Source organism: Ranitomeya imitator, chromosome 4 (assembly GCF_032444005.1).
Source record: "Ranitomeya imitator isolate aRanImi1 chromosome 4, aRanImi1.pri, whole genome shotgun sequence".
NCBI classification, from domain to species: Eukaryota; Metazoa; Chordata; class Amphibia; order Anura; family Dendrobatidae; genus Ranitomeya; species Ranitomeya imitator.
Genome location: NC_091285.1, coordinates 25,305,794 through 25,322,410, shown reverse-complemented (window position 1 = coordinate 25,322,410; position 16,617 = coordinate 25,305,794). Strand labels below are relative to the sequence as shown.

Here is a 16,617-nt window from a genome sequence, read left to right as displayed (position 1 = left end):
GCAAAAAGGCCTGGTGTATATTTCCTCTCTTTTCAACACCACCCAGGCCAACGTACCACTCTATATTTTATAACATTGCACTTTTTCAGTTGCCAATAATGACTACTTGTGGTTGGGGCCTCTTTCTCTCTATCCTAAGGCCCACAGCAGCTGTGTGAGAGGCCTCTATATTACACACTGCCTTAGAAATTAGTACCGTATATAGAATGGCATTCATGTCTGGAATAAAATTATAAAATTCTGTTATGTTTTCATTGCAGATTGAGGAACGGGCGGAATTTTTAAACAGGTCTGCCCAAAAAAGGTGAGTGATAAGAAGTAGCTTCACATGATGAGAGGGGAACATGTGTCCCTCTTGCTCCAGGATTATTCAGGTCATGGAATGACATAGGCCCCGTGGGCTTAACTTCACTTTTGACTATCTCCTTGCCTTCCATGAGTTATATATTATTTTTTTTATTTTACACTTGATAGAGCTGTATCCTGTCATATTTTTTGTGGGACAAGCTATGGTTTCTATCATGGCCATTTTGAGGTCCAAATGACTTTCTGATCTCTCTCTCTCTACATAATTTTTTTTTTCTTTGTAAGATCACTTTAAAGTATTTTTAATGTTTTTTTTTTGCACTGCTTGTGTGTGTGTGTATATTTATACACACAGTATATATATATACATTGGCATTGTTATAATCGTACTAACCTGAAGAATCTGTAAAATCAAAAACCTAAAAAAAAATCAATGGCAGAATTGTGTTGTTTTCCAGCTTTTCACTGCATTTGGAACTTTTTTTCCCTTTTTTCGTTACTTTTATATAATAAGAAAAATGGTGTCACTCAGAATTACAACTCGTCTCGGAAAACAAAGCATACCCTCGTACGGATATGCATGTCAATGGAAAAAAATGTTATGGGTATTGGAAGAAAGGGAGGAAAAAACGAAAAAAAAAAAAATTGCCCAATCCTTAAAGCGTTTGTCCAGTCTTGGGGCGCAAGTCTGCAGTTACTCTGTGACTGCAGACTTGTGAGTCCTCGCAGTGTGCCCGCTTGTCAGTATTCTCCAGTGCTGGCAACGGACACATAGTAATTGCAGTCACATGCCAACTAGACGTCCACAGTCTGGCTCAATACAAAGAATGCAGCAAGGCAGGACAAGTCTAGTCGGAATGTGGCCAGAAATATGCAAGTCACATGATTGCCCACTCCCAGTGACTGCAGACTTGAACCCCAGGTATGGACAACCCCTTTAAAGGATTCATTAGCCTTACCCACCATTTTACTATGAGAAGCCATAATAAAGTGTTAATATAATATATACTGTATTATGCATTAGGTAAAGCATACGCCTTAAAGAAATTCCAGAATATCTGACTTAATGCTGCTCCGCTTGAAGCCCTACAAAATTGTCAAAAAGAGCCCCATAACCGAGACTAATGATCATTACATGACGTGGCTCAGTAGCCACTAACGTCAATCCAGACTCCAATTTTCGGGGGTGATTGCACCCTTATTGTCCTCTACAGTTGAGTTCTCTTCCTCCTATTCTCAGGCTCACGCTCATTAGGACATGACCAAGTTGCTGTAAATGAAGGCTTTGTTCTATGATTAAAGCCGTCAGCAGAGCTCCCAAACGCCCAGGCGGACATCTTTGCTTTGTGATGTAGGAAATGGATAATGATTGTTTGTGTTTCATCACGTCTGAGTACAGTGAGCCATAATAATCCTGACAGATGTCATTCCAGACCATCAACACCAGAGGGCGACATTGTACAGTTGCCATTAAAACTCCGACACCTGGCGATCTACTAGTGAAGTCACGGCGGACGTAACACCTCCGTAAACTGTGCCGAACACAACCATAAATATCATTTTATGTGTACAGGTGTGCCATAAAATAATCCAACTGTAAAACGCGATAAATAAGCGTAGACGTAAAATTTAGATGCATATACGGTTTATACATTTTTTTTAGATGTTTTACTAATATTTTGCGGATGTAGTTAAAACTCTACATTTTTTACTGGAAAGTCTGCGAATGTAAGGGCCGTAGACACCATAAATATAATTCTATGTAGGCAAGTGCGCTATAAAGGCGCGATAAATTAGCTCAGACGTCAAATTCTGCATTTAAAGAGTAACCGTCGTTCTAATTTTTATTTCGTTAATCAATAGCACACATGAAAATAAGAAACTTTGTGATATATCTTATCAGAGAAATCTGCTTCTTTCTCCTCCTGGACGGAACTTTCACTTTCAGTTCATCTGTAAAACCTGTTTTCAGTGAAGACAGATTTTCCCATTACTGAGATAGGAGATGGAGGCAGGCACAGGCATCCATAGAACTTTATAAGCACCAACTGTCACCTTCTATCTCAGTAATGGGAAATCTGTCTTCACTGTAGACAGATATAGATTTTGCTGATGAGGTATGTTACAGATTTTAATATTTTCACATGGGCTATAGATTTATGAAAAAAAAATTAAGACCTCAGTTACACTTTAAGCAATATTTTTTTTCTTATTTTATGCTTTGATGGATCCCATATTACATGTTTGTGTTCAGTACTTTAAGTATAATAATCTGCTGTTAATGGAGTTGTGACACTTGTATAGGCTGGTTGTGCTTGAGGTATAGGTTGGTTGTGCCTGAGGTATAGGCTGGTTGTGCTTGGGGTATAGGCTGGTTGTGCTTGAGGTATAGGCTGGTTGTGCTTGAGGTATAGGCTGGTTGTGCTTGAGGTATAGGCTGGTTGTGCTTGAGGTATAGGCTGGTTGTGCTTGAAGTATAGGCTGGTTGTGCCTGAGGTATAGGCTGGTTGTGTCTGAGGTATAGGCTGGTTGTGCCTGAGGTATAGGCTGGTTGTGCCTGAGGTATAGGCTGGTTGTGCCTGAGGTATAGGCTGGTTGTGCCTGAGGTATAGGCTGATTGTGCCTGAGGTATAGGCTGGTTGTGCCTGATGTATAGACTGGTTGTGCCTGAGGTATAGGCTGGTTGTGTCTGAGGTATAGGCTGGTTGTGCCTGAGGTATAGGCTGGTTGTGCCTGAGGTATAGGCTGGTTGTGCCTGAGGTATAGGCTGGTTGTGCCTGAGGTATAGGCTGATTGTGCCTGAGGTATAGGCTGGTTGTGCCTGATGTATAGACTGGTTGTGCCTGAGGTATAGGCTGGTTGTGCCCGAGGTATAGGCTGGTTGTGCCCGAGGTATAGGCTGGTTGTGCCCGAGGTATAGGCTGGTTGTGCCCGAGGTATAGGCTGGTTGTGCCCGAGGTATAGGCTGGTTGTGCCCGAGGTATAGGCTGGTTGTGCCCGAGGTATAGGCTGGTTGTGCCTGAGGTATAGACTGGTTGTGCCTGAGGTATGGGCTGGTTGTGTCTGAGGTATGGGCTGGTTGTGTCTGAGGTATAGACTGGTTGTGTCTGAGGTATGGGCTGGTTGTGTCTGAGGTATAGGCTGGTTGTGCCTGAGGTATAGGCTGGATGTGCCTGAGGTATAGGCTGGATGTGCCGGAGGTATAGGCTGGTTGTGCCTGATGTATAGGCTGATTGTGCCTGATGTATAGGCTGGTTGTGCCCGAGGTATAGGCTGGTTGTGCCCGAGGTATAGGCTGGTTGTGCCCGAGGTATAGGCTGGTTGTGCCCGAGGTATAGGCTGGTTGTGCCCGAGGTATAGGCTGGTTGTGCCCGAGGTATAGGCTGGTTGTGCCCGAGGTATAGGCTGGTTGTGCCCGAGGTATAGGCTGGTTGTGCCTGAGGTATAGACTGGTTGTGCCTGAGGTATGGGCTGGTTGTGTCTGAGGTATGGGCTGGTTGTGTCTGAGGTATAGACTGGTTGTGTCTGAGGTATGGGCTGGTTGTGTCTGAGGTATAGGCTGGTTGTGCCTGAGGTATAGGCTGGATGTGCCGGAGGTATAGGCTGGTTGTGCCTGATGTATAGGCTGATTGTGCCTGATGTATAGGCTGGTTGTACCTGAGGTATAGGCTGGTTGTACCTGAGGTATAGGCTGGTTGTACCTGAGGTATAGGCTGGATGTGCCGGAGGTATAGGCTGGTTGTGCCTGAGGTATAGGCTGGTTGTGCCGGAGGTATAGGCTGGTTGTACCTGAGTTATAGGCTGGTTGTACCTGAGGTATAGGCTGGTTGTACCTGAGGTATAGGCTGGATGTGCCGGAGGTATAGGCTGGTTGTGCCTGAGGTATAGGCTGGTTGTGCCGGAGGTATAGGCTGGTTGTGCCGGAGGTATAGGCTGGTTGTACCTGAGGTATAGGCTGGTTGTGCCGGAGGTATAGGCTGGTTGTACCTGAGGTATAGGCTGGTTGTACCTGAGGTATAGGCTGGTTGTGCCGGAGGTATAGGCTGGTTGTGCCGGAGGTATAGGCTGGTTGTACCTGAGGTATAGGCTGGTTGTACCTGAGGTATAGGCTGGTTGTGCCGGAGGTATAGGCTGGTTGTACCTGAGGTATAGGCTGGTTGTACCTGAGGTATAGGCTGGTTGTACCTGAGGTACAGGTTGGTTGCACTTGAGAAAGGGAATGTTCACACATTCACATATGGTGCAAGAGACAAAAACGCACTAACATCTGCAGGATAAATTGACACGCTGCTAATACTGGCGCAAAAATGACGCATCCAGACAACAAATCTATTAATCATAACTAACATCATGTTAGGCAATTAAAATGAATGTAATTCTTCACTTCTCCTGTGGAGGCGCTGCAGAGAATATGAGCACTTGCTGATAGGTTCCTCTAAAGATCACAGCTGGTCGCTAGGGGTCTCAGCAGCTGGAAAACCCTAGTTAGTGCATCAGAAGTGGACCCCTATACCCCAAAAATGGAAACTCCATACTTACCAACATTTGTACAGTCAGTCTCTCTGCCCCTTCCCAGTCTTTGGCTCCAGCCTAGTTAAAGCCTGAGTAATCCTTGACACCTGGTTACTATGAACTTTCTCCTTAGCAACTCCATATAAAAGGCTGAATCTGTGTATCTATAGCATGTAGTCGCTGTAGTAGAATTTGACATTGATGATAGAGCTGAGTGAGAACCCCTTTGGGAGATAAGATGGCGGCCATATTGGTTGTCACGCAGGTTCTTCATAAATCTGATTAAAGAAGGTGTTTCTTTGCCTTTTTCAGTCAAAACCTCTTGCCGTTCATCTTGGTAATCCTTTTTTTATACAAGTTAACCAGTATAGACCATTAAATATATGGACTGCATAGCTTTTTTTCCAGTATAATGACACTTTGGTTCCGTAACATTTATGAGATGACTTATTTCTTTCAGCGTTAAAGCTTCACAACCAGCAGTGGTGTCCAAGATCGACAGCCGACTTGAGCAATACACCAGTGCGATTGGGGTAAGTATTCGGTCCGTTTGTGGTCGGATAATTTTTTGGGTGACCCAAGATTTGTTTTTAGTTCCATGTTCTAGGCCTCCATAGAGATTACCACATTGCCAGATAGTGAAAAAAAAACAAAAACAACAAGCCAAAGGCAAAATGGCTTCTTCTGGATCAACAGAAGGTTAATGATTACCTTAAAGGGGGCCTGTCACCAGGTCAAAAGTATCCATTTTTTATTCTTATTTTATTCCCGGTGCTCCCCTGAGCATTCCCGTTTTTATTTTTTCTAAATCCGCCATATGGTTTTAGAGATATGGTCCTTTTTATTCAATTCTATTTTTTATGGTCGTTACAAGGGGTAGTGGTTCAAAGAGTGATAATGCGTCTTAAAGACACGCCCCCGAGTATTACCCTTAAATATTAAATAATTATGTTTATACTGAGCTTTTTTTACATGGAAAATCCACATGTAAAATCCGCTTCTACCGTACGTGTTACAATTTTTATGTGTTTTTTTTCAGCAATAAGGTGTTTTGAGGTTTTTTTTTTTTTTTTAAGGGAGAGGAGTGTTTCTGCTGCAAAAACCTTAGCAAAAAAGTGCATCAAAACCTGCTAAAAACCTAATTTTATTATTCATTTTCTCATTCAAATGAATATAAAGCTTGTTGCAAGCACATACTGTATAAAACAGTGTTTTATGTGGATTTTGGCGCTAAATCTGCTTGAAAAGAAAAACTCTGCGAGGACATACCTGTACCGGTGTGACAAATTTTAAAAATAATTTTATTCTCTGAACAACCCCTTTAAATTTTCTTTTGGTCTCACCAATTGTGTGACTGTTTAAACGAGGTGCTCAATTATGTTTTTTTTTTTTGTAGAACAACAAAGGCCCAAAACCTGCCAAACCAGCGCCTGCCGACCTTCCTTTGGCGACCGAGGGTGTGCGGAATATAAAGAGCATGTGGGAAAAAGGAAATGTTTTCTCATCCCCCAGTGGAATAGTGTCACCGAATAAGGTAACCGTGGCTTGTTTTATTATAGCCACAAATATATGAATTTATAGTTATGTCCTTAAAGGGTATCTCTGGGACTTATTGAAAATGTGCCTAAGTTCTAACAGGCAGGTTGTTGCTACCTACCTGCCTGTTGTGCTCCGCACCATTCTTCCCCAACACAGACCGGTCACAGACTGCTCTTGCCAACGATTCAGCTTCCTCTGTTGACGTCACGTCAACAGAGAGACAGATTCTTTTCCACTCCGCTCTGTCGACAGTGCGGGACTTCCGACATCATTCTGATTGACAGCCAGATTCCCTCTGTCTAATTGGGGAAGCCGGCTGTCAATCAGAATTACGTCAGAAGTCCCGCCCTGTCGACAGAGCAGGGCAGAAAAGAAGCATCCGCTCTGTCAACGTGACATCAGCAGAGGCAGCTGAATCACTGGCAGGAGCGGTCTGTGACTGCTCTCTATTGGGGAAGAAAAGCATCGGTCACAACAGGCAGGTAATGTGCTTGGGCAGATTTTTGTTTTTCAGAAAGGCCTGGATATACCCTTTTAAAGGGATATTTCCATCTTTATAAATGAATATTGTTAAAAACAAGCACTTTTGCAATTTACAGTTTATTAAAATTTTAAGTCGTTCTTCAGATATTGACGTTTTTTTCTTTTGTTTTTAGTTTGTTGCCTAGGAGACCGACCACCAGTGCTGTTTAGCTAGAACATGACAGAATGCTCCACAAACTAGTGCTTATAAGTTCCATAGAAACGAGATCATAAGCAATGCCCTTGTTCTGATGTCTAGCCTTGATGGTCGGTCTCCAAGGCAACAAGCTGTAAACAAATGAAGTGTTAATATCTCAAGAACAGCTAAAAATTTTAACAAGCAGGAAATTGCAAAATTGCTCATTTTTTAAATGCTCTATCCGACAATGCCCATTCATGAAGTTGAGAATAACCTTCTATCAAGAGTTAGGCAGCTGAACTAAGTCCTAGAGGGTAAGCTGGCCCACAGAAGATGCTTTCTTGGGCCCACAAAACATCAAACACACTACAAACCCAACTCCCCTATCAGTTGATCTTTGACTGTGGAATGGCTGTCCAAAAGCCACCAGACACCATCGACTGGCTCAGAAAACTACTGATCATCTAAGCCTTATGGTTATTGGCAGACCAATGAGGATACTGTCATGAGGGAACCGATCAGCCAGTCAAAGGAATGGTCACCCATGTAATAAATGGACAGGTGAGATCCACCAGAACGGGAATCACTTGCTGGTGTCTCTAGCTCTGGCCAAGTTGGGGCCTCTCGTGAATGACAGCCATATACTTTTTAAGGACATATGGACCTCATGTGTTCATGTCTTCCTTTGGTCGCCCGCTTGCTCACTTTCTTCAACTCTTCCAAGTATCCTCCCTGGGTGTGCTCATAATATAAGTACGTCTGACTCTTTGGCTGTGACATGATCTCATCATTTTTCCAAAATAATATAAAACGTTCCTGTCATTGGATCTTTAATAATTTACATAATTTGGTCAAGGAGGATCCGCTTATTTCTTCTACTTGTTCTAAAAGGTGTTGAGTCAAAGCTCTTCAAGTCTGGCTTTTTTATTCTCATAATCCCCTTTTTAACATTTATTTTATGCTAAGATCTTGTCTGGTGTTCTGTGTCTCCAGGAAACGGCAGGATTAAAGGTTGGCGTCTCAAGCCGTATTAATGAATGGCTTACAAAAACTCCAGAGAACAACAAAACGCCTTCTTCGAAACCTTCAGTAAGTGCTAAAGCTCAATGTGATCTCCAGCCATCTTACCTACCATATTTCCACGTGTGGACATATAGTATGTGAATACAGGTTAACACCGTGATTAAAGGGATTGTCCAGGATTCCAAACATGACTTCTTTTCTTCTAGTGATGCAGTCCCATAAACAACCTGTGTACAGGTGTGGCGCTATAGTCAGAGGAAAGGAGAAATTCTAATCCCTTCAAAAGCGTTATACAGGACTTAGATGTTGATGGGCATCAATATCAGATCAGTGGCGGTCCGATAACCATTTCCCCACCACTGCTCAGCTGTTCAGCTCCCATGTTGGCTAAGCATAAACAGTCTATGGAGTTGAGACATCACTCCTCCATATATCATGTGGTTGCTGTTCCCTAGTACCACGTCTTCGATCACATTCACTTCTATAGAAGCCGAGCTGCAGTACCCAGCAATGGCCACTACACAGTGTATGGAGCTGTGCATTCCTGACTCTATATACTATGTACTTCTGACCGCTGTGGGGTCTTCAAAAAGATGATCGGTGGGAGTGATTACATGGCTAGGAATACACTATACTGTAAATCAAGGAGTTTCCTTAGAAAACCAGGTTGTCTAAATCGGTACTGAGGTCTTTTTCTTTTATGATTACTCAATAATTCAGTATTTTAATATTTTTTTTTATCTTTTGTTATGTTCACCTTTTGACTCCTATCTTTTTCTCGCTCGATCAGTTGATTTTCTTTCCTTGCTCGTCTATCCATCTGCCCCCTCTCGAAGAAATCTCCTCTCTGATGCCTTCTTCTTCCTTCTTCTTCTTACCTTATTGGATCTTTTCACTAAGCTGATCAGGTAACAGTGTGTTCATAACAATGGGATGGAAGGGCCAAAATCCATATTTTGAAAGCTTTGGGGCACAACCATCCATGAAGAAAGAGTAGACTAAGCTACCTGATTCTCTTGGCCTATACCGATGGTCTTTCTTCAGGATGAGTTTCGCATTATCTTCTTCTCCCTTCTATAGACCTATGGAAGTAATAGTAGATTTGGCTAGTTATGATTGGCCTAAGGCAGTCCCAAATTTTGGTTATTGTACTCTGACCCACGTAGAACAGAGCTAGTAGACTAAATTTCAAGAACCCATGTCTGGTTTTGGACATCCTTACAACAAATTATGCCAACATCTTGAAGGCTCCCAGAATAAGAGGAGACCTCCCAGACTTCGGGGAGAGTGAGCAAATCTCCCACACCCCACCGAACCTGCCTGAAACCAACCAATAAGCAGATGCTTCTTCATGGAGGGACCAGAGCTGGGAGAGGCAAGGATTAAGCAGAGGGATGGGACTATGGTCAACATCTGCTGGTAGATGCTAACAGTGAAAAGTTGCCAAGTATGACTGTGGATAGTACATTTTTGGCATACTTGCCAATTTTTTTAAATGGTCTTACAGGAGATTATGGATTTCACCTCCCTTAACATGGTGGTAAAATTTTTCCACAGCCATGCTGACCACTCTCCTTAAATGCTTCTCTTTCCCACCTCCTGAATGTGCATCTGGCCCCGAGGGCATCTTGCTACCATGCATTCAAGATCTGCTGCCACTTACATTGGGGTTCAAAGAGGATTTTAGTGCTCCTGGGAAATTTGCCAACTCTCCAGTAGTCAGGGAGGTCTTCGATTTTCCAGGAAACTTGACAAGTATGCTTTTTGTGGATGGATGCCTTTTGTTTTGGGGAATCCAGCAATATTCAGTTCCCCACATGGAAAATTAGGGATAGCAGTTTCAACAAAAAATTAATGGGCGGTGAGACGGTCCATGTAGACTTTCACAGATGACGGACTGCCTTCAAAGGGATTGTCTCACAAAAGACATCTATGGCATATCCAAAGGATAAATATTACTATAAATGTCGGATAGATGCTCCTATCTCCCCAACGGAGATCCACCACACCTCACTGTCCGACCACCAGTGAATGGAGAGATGGTGCTGTAGTTGTTCTCTCATACTCCCCGTGCAATGAATGCAGAGAAAGCTACCTCTCCACTCACAGGAGGTTAGATAATGGCCAGAACGGGGATCAAGGAAGACCCCCATTCTGGAGATGGGTGTGGGTCAAGATGGTGCAATAAATGTCTCTCGAGGGACAATCCCTTTACTCAATATATATAAGGATTTTTTTTATATGCCCCATTAGGACATACGGGTATTATAGTTTGGGGTCCCCCCTTTCTGACCCCCTCAATCTGAACCATGATTGCTTTGATGACCTATGTAAGATCTGTAATAAGTTTAACTTTTATATTTTTCACCTTTTAGGATTTAAGACCTGGAGATGTATCCGGCAAACGTAATATCTGGGAAAAGCAACAAACGGAGAAACCTGGGTCACCAACTAAGGTGAGGGCAGGACACGATCCTGGTGTTTTATAGGGTTATTCCTATCACCACAATTTTTTTTTAATCAAATCATTTATTTATATAAAATTAAGCATAGGCCTCCTTTCTCAAAACTACCTACAAGAAAAAGTATATGTTGCCTAATCACAGGTCAGCTTTCATTTTAAAAACCGTTTTGGTGAAATGAAAGCTGAGCTGTGATTGGTTGCTAGAGACATCAAACAGGTTTTTTTTTTTCTAAGACAAGATCTCCCCAATATTATGTATGCTGCAAAATAGCTGCCATATTACCGCTGTGATAAATTTTTAACCGTCTAATTTTAAGACCATTTTAGTAAATCTGCCCCCGTTTTGTAATGGCTATGAATTGTCTTGCAAGTTCTCCTAATTCACTAGAATGGGGAAAAAAGCTGGCAGCGCTATCATGGCCACTACATGATGTATAGAGCTGTGCCATTTCCAGTGTACCACAGCAACTGTAACTACTTCAGGACCTATAGACAATAAACATCTGGGCAGTCCACGTTCTACTCTGCAGTGACGTTTTAGAATATCACTGCAGAGTAAAACAGCTACACGCGATCGTGCAACAATGGGAGTAGGAAGCAAGCTTTCAGACTCAGCCTGACTCCTTATAGGGAAGGGAGAGAGGCTTTATTATTGTCTATGCATTCCCGATTACTGAACAAGCGCCGTGTATAGAGTATAAGAAGAACTGACAGTGCTTCCATCTCTGGACCCTGCAAACATGTGATCACCAGGTACAAGGAGGGAGCAGGAACTGCTTTGTCCCAGGAGACCCAGTCAGTTCTGCTATGCAGCCAGGACGTTCTCCTGTAACTGGGGCTAATATACCTGCCCCAGTTATAAAAGAAACAAGGTAAAAAAAGGTATTTACACGTTCACGTTCTACTCTGCAGTGACGTTTTAGAATGTCACTGCAGAGTAAAACAGCTACACGCGATCGTGCAACAATGGGAGTAGGAAGCAAACTTTCAGACTCAGCCTGACTCCTCATAGGGAAGGGAGAGAGGCTTTATTATTGTCTATGCATTCCCGATTACTGAACAAGCGCCGTGTATAGAGTATAAGAAGAACTGACAGTGCTTCCGTCTCTGGACCCTGCAAACATGTGATCACCAGGTACAAGGAGGGAGCAGGAACTGCTTTGTCCCAGGAGACCCAGTCAGTTCTGCTATGCAGCCAGGACGTTCTCCTGTAACTGGGGCTAATATACCTGCCCCAGTTATAAAAGAAACAAGGTAAAAAAGGTATTTACATGTTGATTAACCCTAACCCTGATAAAAAATAAATAAAAAAACTTAAAAAAACAAAAGTCGCTGCCAATTCAAATCCCTCTTACGAGACTCATCTCCGTGAAGAGAAAATAAACAACCAATCTTAAAACTGCATGAACAAAAAAAAAAGAAGCAAATATGTGAAATGGTCAGGAATGGGGGTAAATAGTCTGGTCTTTAACTGGTTAATTAATTGATTGCTTGGGGGCTCTACTATTCGGACCCTAGCAGTCTGACATTGATTATCTAAGGATAAGCCTGGGAATGAACAATATTTCTAATATTTTTTAACAGATGACAACTGGAGGGAAAAAGTCTGACTCTAATGGTAAGTAACACTTCTCATTGTTTTTTTGTTCTTGCTACAATGTAATTTGCCTTAGAGATTAACCGATGTTTTTATTTTTATTTTATAAATCAGTAGTACACATAAAAATATGAGACTTTGTAATATATCTTATCAGAGAAATCTGATTCTTTCTCCCTCTGGACTGATTTTGCAACACCTGTAATCGGTGAAGACAGATTTCCCCATTACTGAGATAGGAGATGACAGTTGGTGCTTTTAAAGTTCTATGGAAAAGGGAGGAGCTAGAGGCAGACACAGACATTCTAGGGAGGAGCTAGAGGCAGACAGACATTTTAGGGAGGAGCTAGAGGCAGACACAGACATTCTAGGGAGGAGCTAGAGGCAGACACAGACATTCTAGGGAGGAGCTAGAGGCAGACACAGACATTCTAGAGAGGAGCTAGAGGCAGACACAGACACTCTAGGGAGGAGCTAGAGGCAGACACAGACATTCTAGGGAGGAGCTAGAGGCAGACACAGACATTCTAGGGAGGAGCTAGAGACAGACACAGACATTCTAGAGAGGAGCTAGAGGCAGACACAGACATTCTAGGGAGGAGCTAGGGGCAGAAACAGACATTCTAGGGAGGAGCTAAAGGCAGACATAGACATTCTAGAGAGGAGCCAGAGGCAGACACAGACATTCTAGGGAGGAGCTAGAGGCAGAAACAGACATTCTAGGGAGGAGCTAGAGGCAGAAACAGACATTCTAGGGAGGAGCTAGAGGCAGAAACAGACATTCTAGGGAGCAGCTAGAGGCAGAGACAGAGGGAGGAGCTAGAGGCAGACACAGACATTCTAGAGAGGAGCTAGAGGCAGACACAGACATTCTAGGGAGGAGCTAGAGGCAGACACAGACATTCTAGGGAGGAGCTAGAGGCAGACACAGACATTCTAGAGAGGAGCTAGAGGCAGACACAGACATTCTAGGGAGGAGCTAGAGGCAGACATAGACATTCTAGGGAGGAGCTAGAGTCAGACACAGACATTCTAGGAAGGAGCTAGAGGCAGACAGACATTTTACTGCAAGTTATCCCAAAACAACGTTCTCCATGGGACTTTATAAGCACCAACTGTCAACTTGTCTCAGTGTTGGAAGAGTCTGTATTCACTGAAGACCTATTTTACAGGTGAGTTGTAAATTTTGAGAAGGAAAGATCAGTCCAGGAGGACAAAGAAGCAGATTTACTTTGTAGTATTGTAAGTTCAGTCTTTCTAACAGAAAGCAAGTCCTCTAGGTACAAGTAGCACTAAATTATTCAGTTCCTGCTGCCTGCACTCACCACTAGAGGGAGCCTTAGAGCTAACTGTATACCGGTTTCTTATTGAATTCCATTTTATACACAGTATGCAGTAAGCTCTCTTTAGTGGTGGCTACAGATAACCAGAAAATGGATCTGGATATTTCTAACTCTGTACCACAATGAGCACCCCCTAGTGGTTGCCAGAAATGTTATTAAACACTAGATTCATTATTTGTCTAGTTTTTATTGTTTTTCATTTGCACTTTGATCTTCTTTAAAGGTGCACCTTTTTAAAGCATTTTACGTGCTCACTTGTGTTTTTTTATGGTCATTATTGTCAGCGGTGCTTGGGGTTTTCATTTATTTTTGTCTGATTTTTATCAATTGAAACTTTTCAAAAAGTCAGCAAATTTCTTTTTAAATGTTGTCTAGTACCCATCTGGAGTGATTTTATAAAAATTTTATTTTTTTTGGCACATTTTTCGACCTTAAAAGTTGCAAAAAAAAGGTTAAAGTAAAAAATAAAAACCATTTTTTATTTCATCCAAAACTCACGAGCCAGGCGCATTTTTCTCAGTATTTTCTTTTTTTTTTTTCCCCGCAGGATTAAGATTAGAAAAGGAGCCATAAAACGCTTTAGAATCCACCGGACCAACTCTGATATATAAAGTGCTAAAATTAAAAAAAAGAAAAAAATTGTCATTTTTCTATTTATGTTTACCAAAAAAAAAAAATGTGTTTCTCATTACGCTGAATCAAACCATGTATATTAGCACTGTATTTAATAGACCACCTCTCCAGACGGCGAACCCTCCAGTACAGCACTGCCTTTGCACAAGATCTTCAGGAATCTCAGCTGTGAAACAAACCGATTTCTACTGATACGATCATATTTACGGAAATTTTTACGGAAATTTTTAGTGGCAGCAAAAGAGGAAAAAAGTTCATCATGAGATTATGCACCAGCAGAATCGCGCTGCACTTTAGAGTATTACACGGTTTACTTTTTTGTTTTTTTTTCCTTGTGTCCATTAAAAAAATACTATTTTTTTTTGTTTGATTTTTTTTTTTGGTTTTCTTTTTTATTCTTATTATATTTTTTTATTCTATTGCAAACTGCTTAGAAAAAAAGGAAAATCATCCTCTTCATTCTGTTACAGGTATTGCCAAAAATTTTGGCTTTTATTAGCCAGCAGTGGTACTTTTATGGTTGACCTTATAGTGTTATAATAGTTCAACTGTTTTTTTTTTTTTTGTTTGTTTTTATACACATTATATATTACCGGTAGCTTTTAATCTGACAACACTATTAAATGCAGAACGCTTTTATATGTGCTAAAATATATCTATATTTTTTTTCTTTACATACTAGCCAATATCACAGCTTTTATTAATTCACTTTTTTTTTTTAGTTTTAGACTTTTTTTTTTATTTTATTTTTTTTCATTTCAATAATCTATAAAAAAAAAAAAAAAAAAGTTACACCTATAAGCCCAAAAAACATCCTGGAATTAAAAAGTAAAAATTAAAATATATATGTATAAAACAAAGAAAAAAATCATAGGTACATTATATTAAAAAAAAAAAAAAAAAAAGTACAGATTAGTTCAGATTTGGGGGAGTGGGGTAAAAAAAATTTAATTAATTTATAAAAACAGAATTAAAAAAAAATATATTAAAAAATTGGCATGAATTTGGAAATCCTGCCCATTGGGATCACAGCACTCATTTAAATATATAGTATTATTTTTTTTTCTTCATTCTTTTATTAATCCGTCTTCTAAGTTTTTCGACAGGCAGGTTTCATTTTATTTGTATATAGTTTCCATGTGTGTCATCATTGTAAGGAACAAATTTCGATATTTTTAGACAGTCTGGGTCATATACGCCAAATGTAATTTTTTTTTTTTTTTTTTTACTGGCGGCAATAATGAGTCCACATTTTAGCGTCCATTGTACAGACACAAACATCCCCCTTCCTTGGATTCAGGCTTAGTATAGTGGCGGTAATATGGACGCCATGGCTAAATCTGGCTGTTATTAATATCACCATATATCAACCTTAAAATTTTTTTTAAAAAATATTAAAACCACTGCTTTGCCTAAATATTGTATGCTTTTAATAAATCCGTCAAATGCACTCAGTTATCTTCTGGGGTAAATGTCCCTATTGAAAATTGGCTTTTATGTCTTCAGAGCTATTAAATTTCAACATTTCAGCTGCTTAAGATATTTTTTTTTCCAACAATGTATTATGAAACTGCAACCACAATAAAATGATAAATGTAACATAATTGTCAGCGCCTGTCTCTTTAAAAAAAAAATTAAAAAAAATTCATGTTTGTACTTGTAATACCACATTTGTCCACACGGAGTGCTGTGAAGGGAAATCTTGTTTATGAGGATACATGAGCAGGTTTGTCCTGACATATCACCATAGAGACATGTAAATCGAACACATCATAGAGTTTGTAAGATTGTTCTTGACCACATCCCCTTAATTAATTCTGGAAATTAATGGTGGGCAAAGGTTACGGATCACACACATGCCCACCATAGATAGATGGCTGCTCACAGTTGAAAATGAATATGGTTTCAACCGCACATTTTATGCACCATTCTGGTCAGTCCGCTAAAAAAACAGCACGCTCCAAAAAGGGTGCGTGGCCTGGAGCCTCACAGCACCCATGCTTCAAGATTAAGTCAAATGGGTGGTGTGAGGCACCAGGCTTATGCATTGTTACTGTGATGTTAGTTAATGCACAATGCTGTTCCTTTAAAACTATAAAAGTTAGGACCCACTGAGAGTTTCGCCGTGACATAGCAGTCGGCTTCATACAGTTTGATCACAATGGTAAACTAAGAACCTCATGTTCAGTTCTATAGTTTTGCCTAGCGGCATTAGATCAATGTATGATTTTTTTGGAGGTGTGGTCCACGTCACATCCCAAGGACAAGCCGTGAGGCAGAGAAGTCAAGGAGTCTGAGGACAAAAGCCAGGGGGGTACATCACAAACAGAGGGAAGAGACAAAAGCGTAGTCAGATCACAGTCCGGGGTCAGAATTCCAAAGTGAGAGTGCATCAAGGTAAAAGGGGTAATACAAATAGGTAGTTAAAAGGCAAATCCAAGGTCTGACAACAAAAGATCAGAATGTAGACGAGCACAGAGCAAACACACCACTGAGCTGAAAGCTACGACTAGTAGAGGTCTCGAACTGACAGCTTAGC

General features: G+C 41.1%; 1 protein-coding gene across 7 annotated transcripts in view; it reads left to right on the top strand.

Annotated features, from left to right (window-relative positions):
- Nucleotides 1-15,461, top strand: part of CALD1 (caldesmon 1) — a 148,813-nt gene extending 133,352 nt beyond the window's left edge. For 6 of the 7 annotated variants that reach the window (XM_069763402.1, XM_069763397.1, XM_069763398.1 and 3 more), the window contains 7 exons: nucleotides 261-304; nucleotides 5,279-5,351; nucleotides 6,215-6,352; nucleotides 8,012-8,107; nucleotides 10,417-10,497; nucleotides 12,090-12,123; nucleotides 13,993-15,461. In XM_069763402.1, coding sequence (XP_069619503.1) covers nucleotides 261-304; nucleotides 5,279-5,351; nucleotides 6,215-6,352; nucleotides 8,012-8,107; nucleotides 10,417-10,497; nucleotides 12,090-12,123; nucleotides 13,993-14,018 — 492 coding nt within the window. In that variant the 3' untranslated portion in view covers nucleotides 14,019-15,461. Of the gene's footprint in view, nucleotides 1-260; nucleotides 305-5,276; nucleotides 5,352-6,214; nucleotides 6,353-8,011; nucleotides 8,108-10,416; nucleotides 10,498-12,089; nucleotides 12,124-13,992 lie in introns of those variants that run through there. The other variant, XR_011320665.1, reaches the window with a different exon arrangement.
- Nucleotides 15,462-16,617: the final 1,156 nt, after the last annotated feature.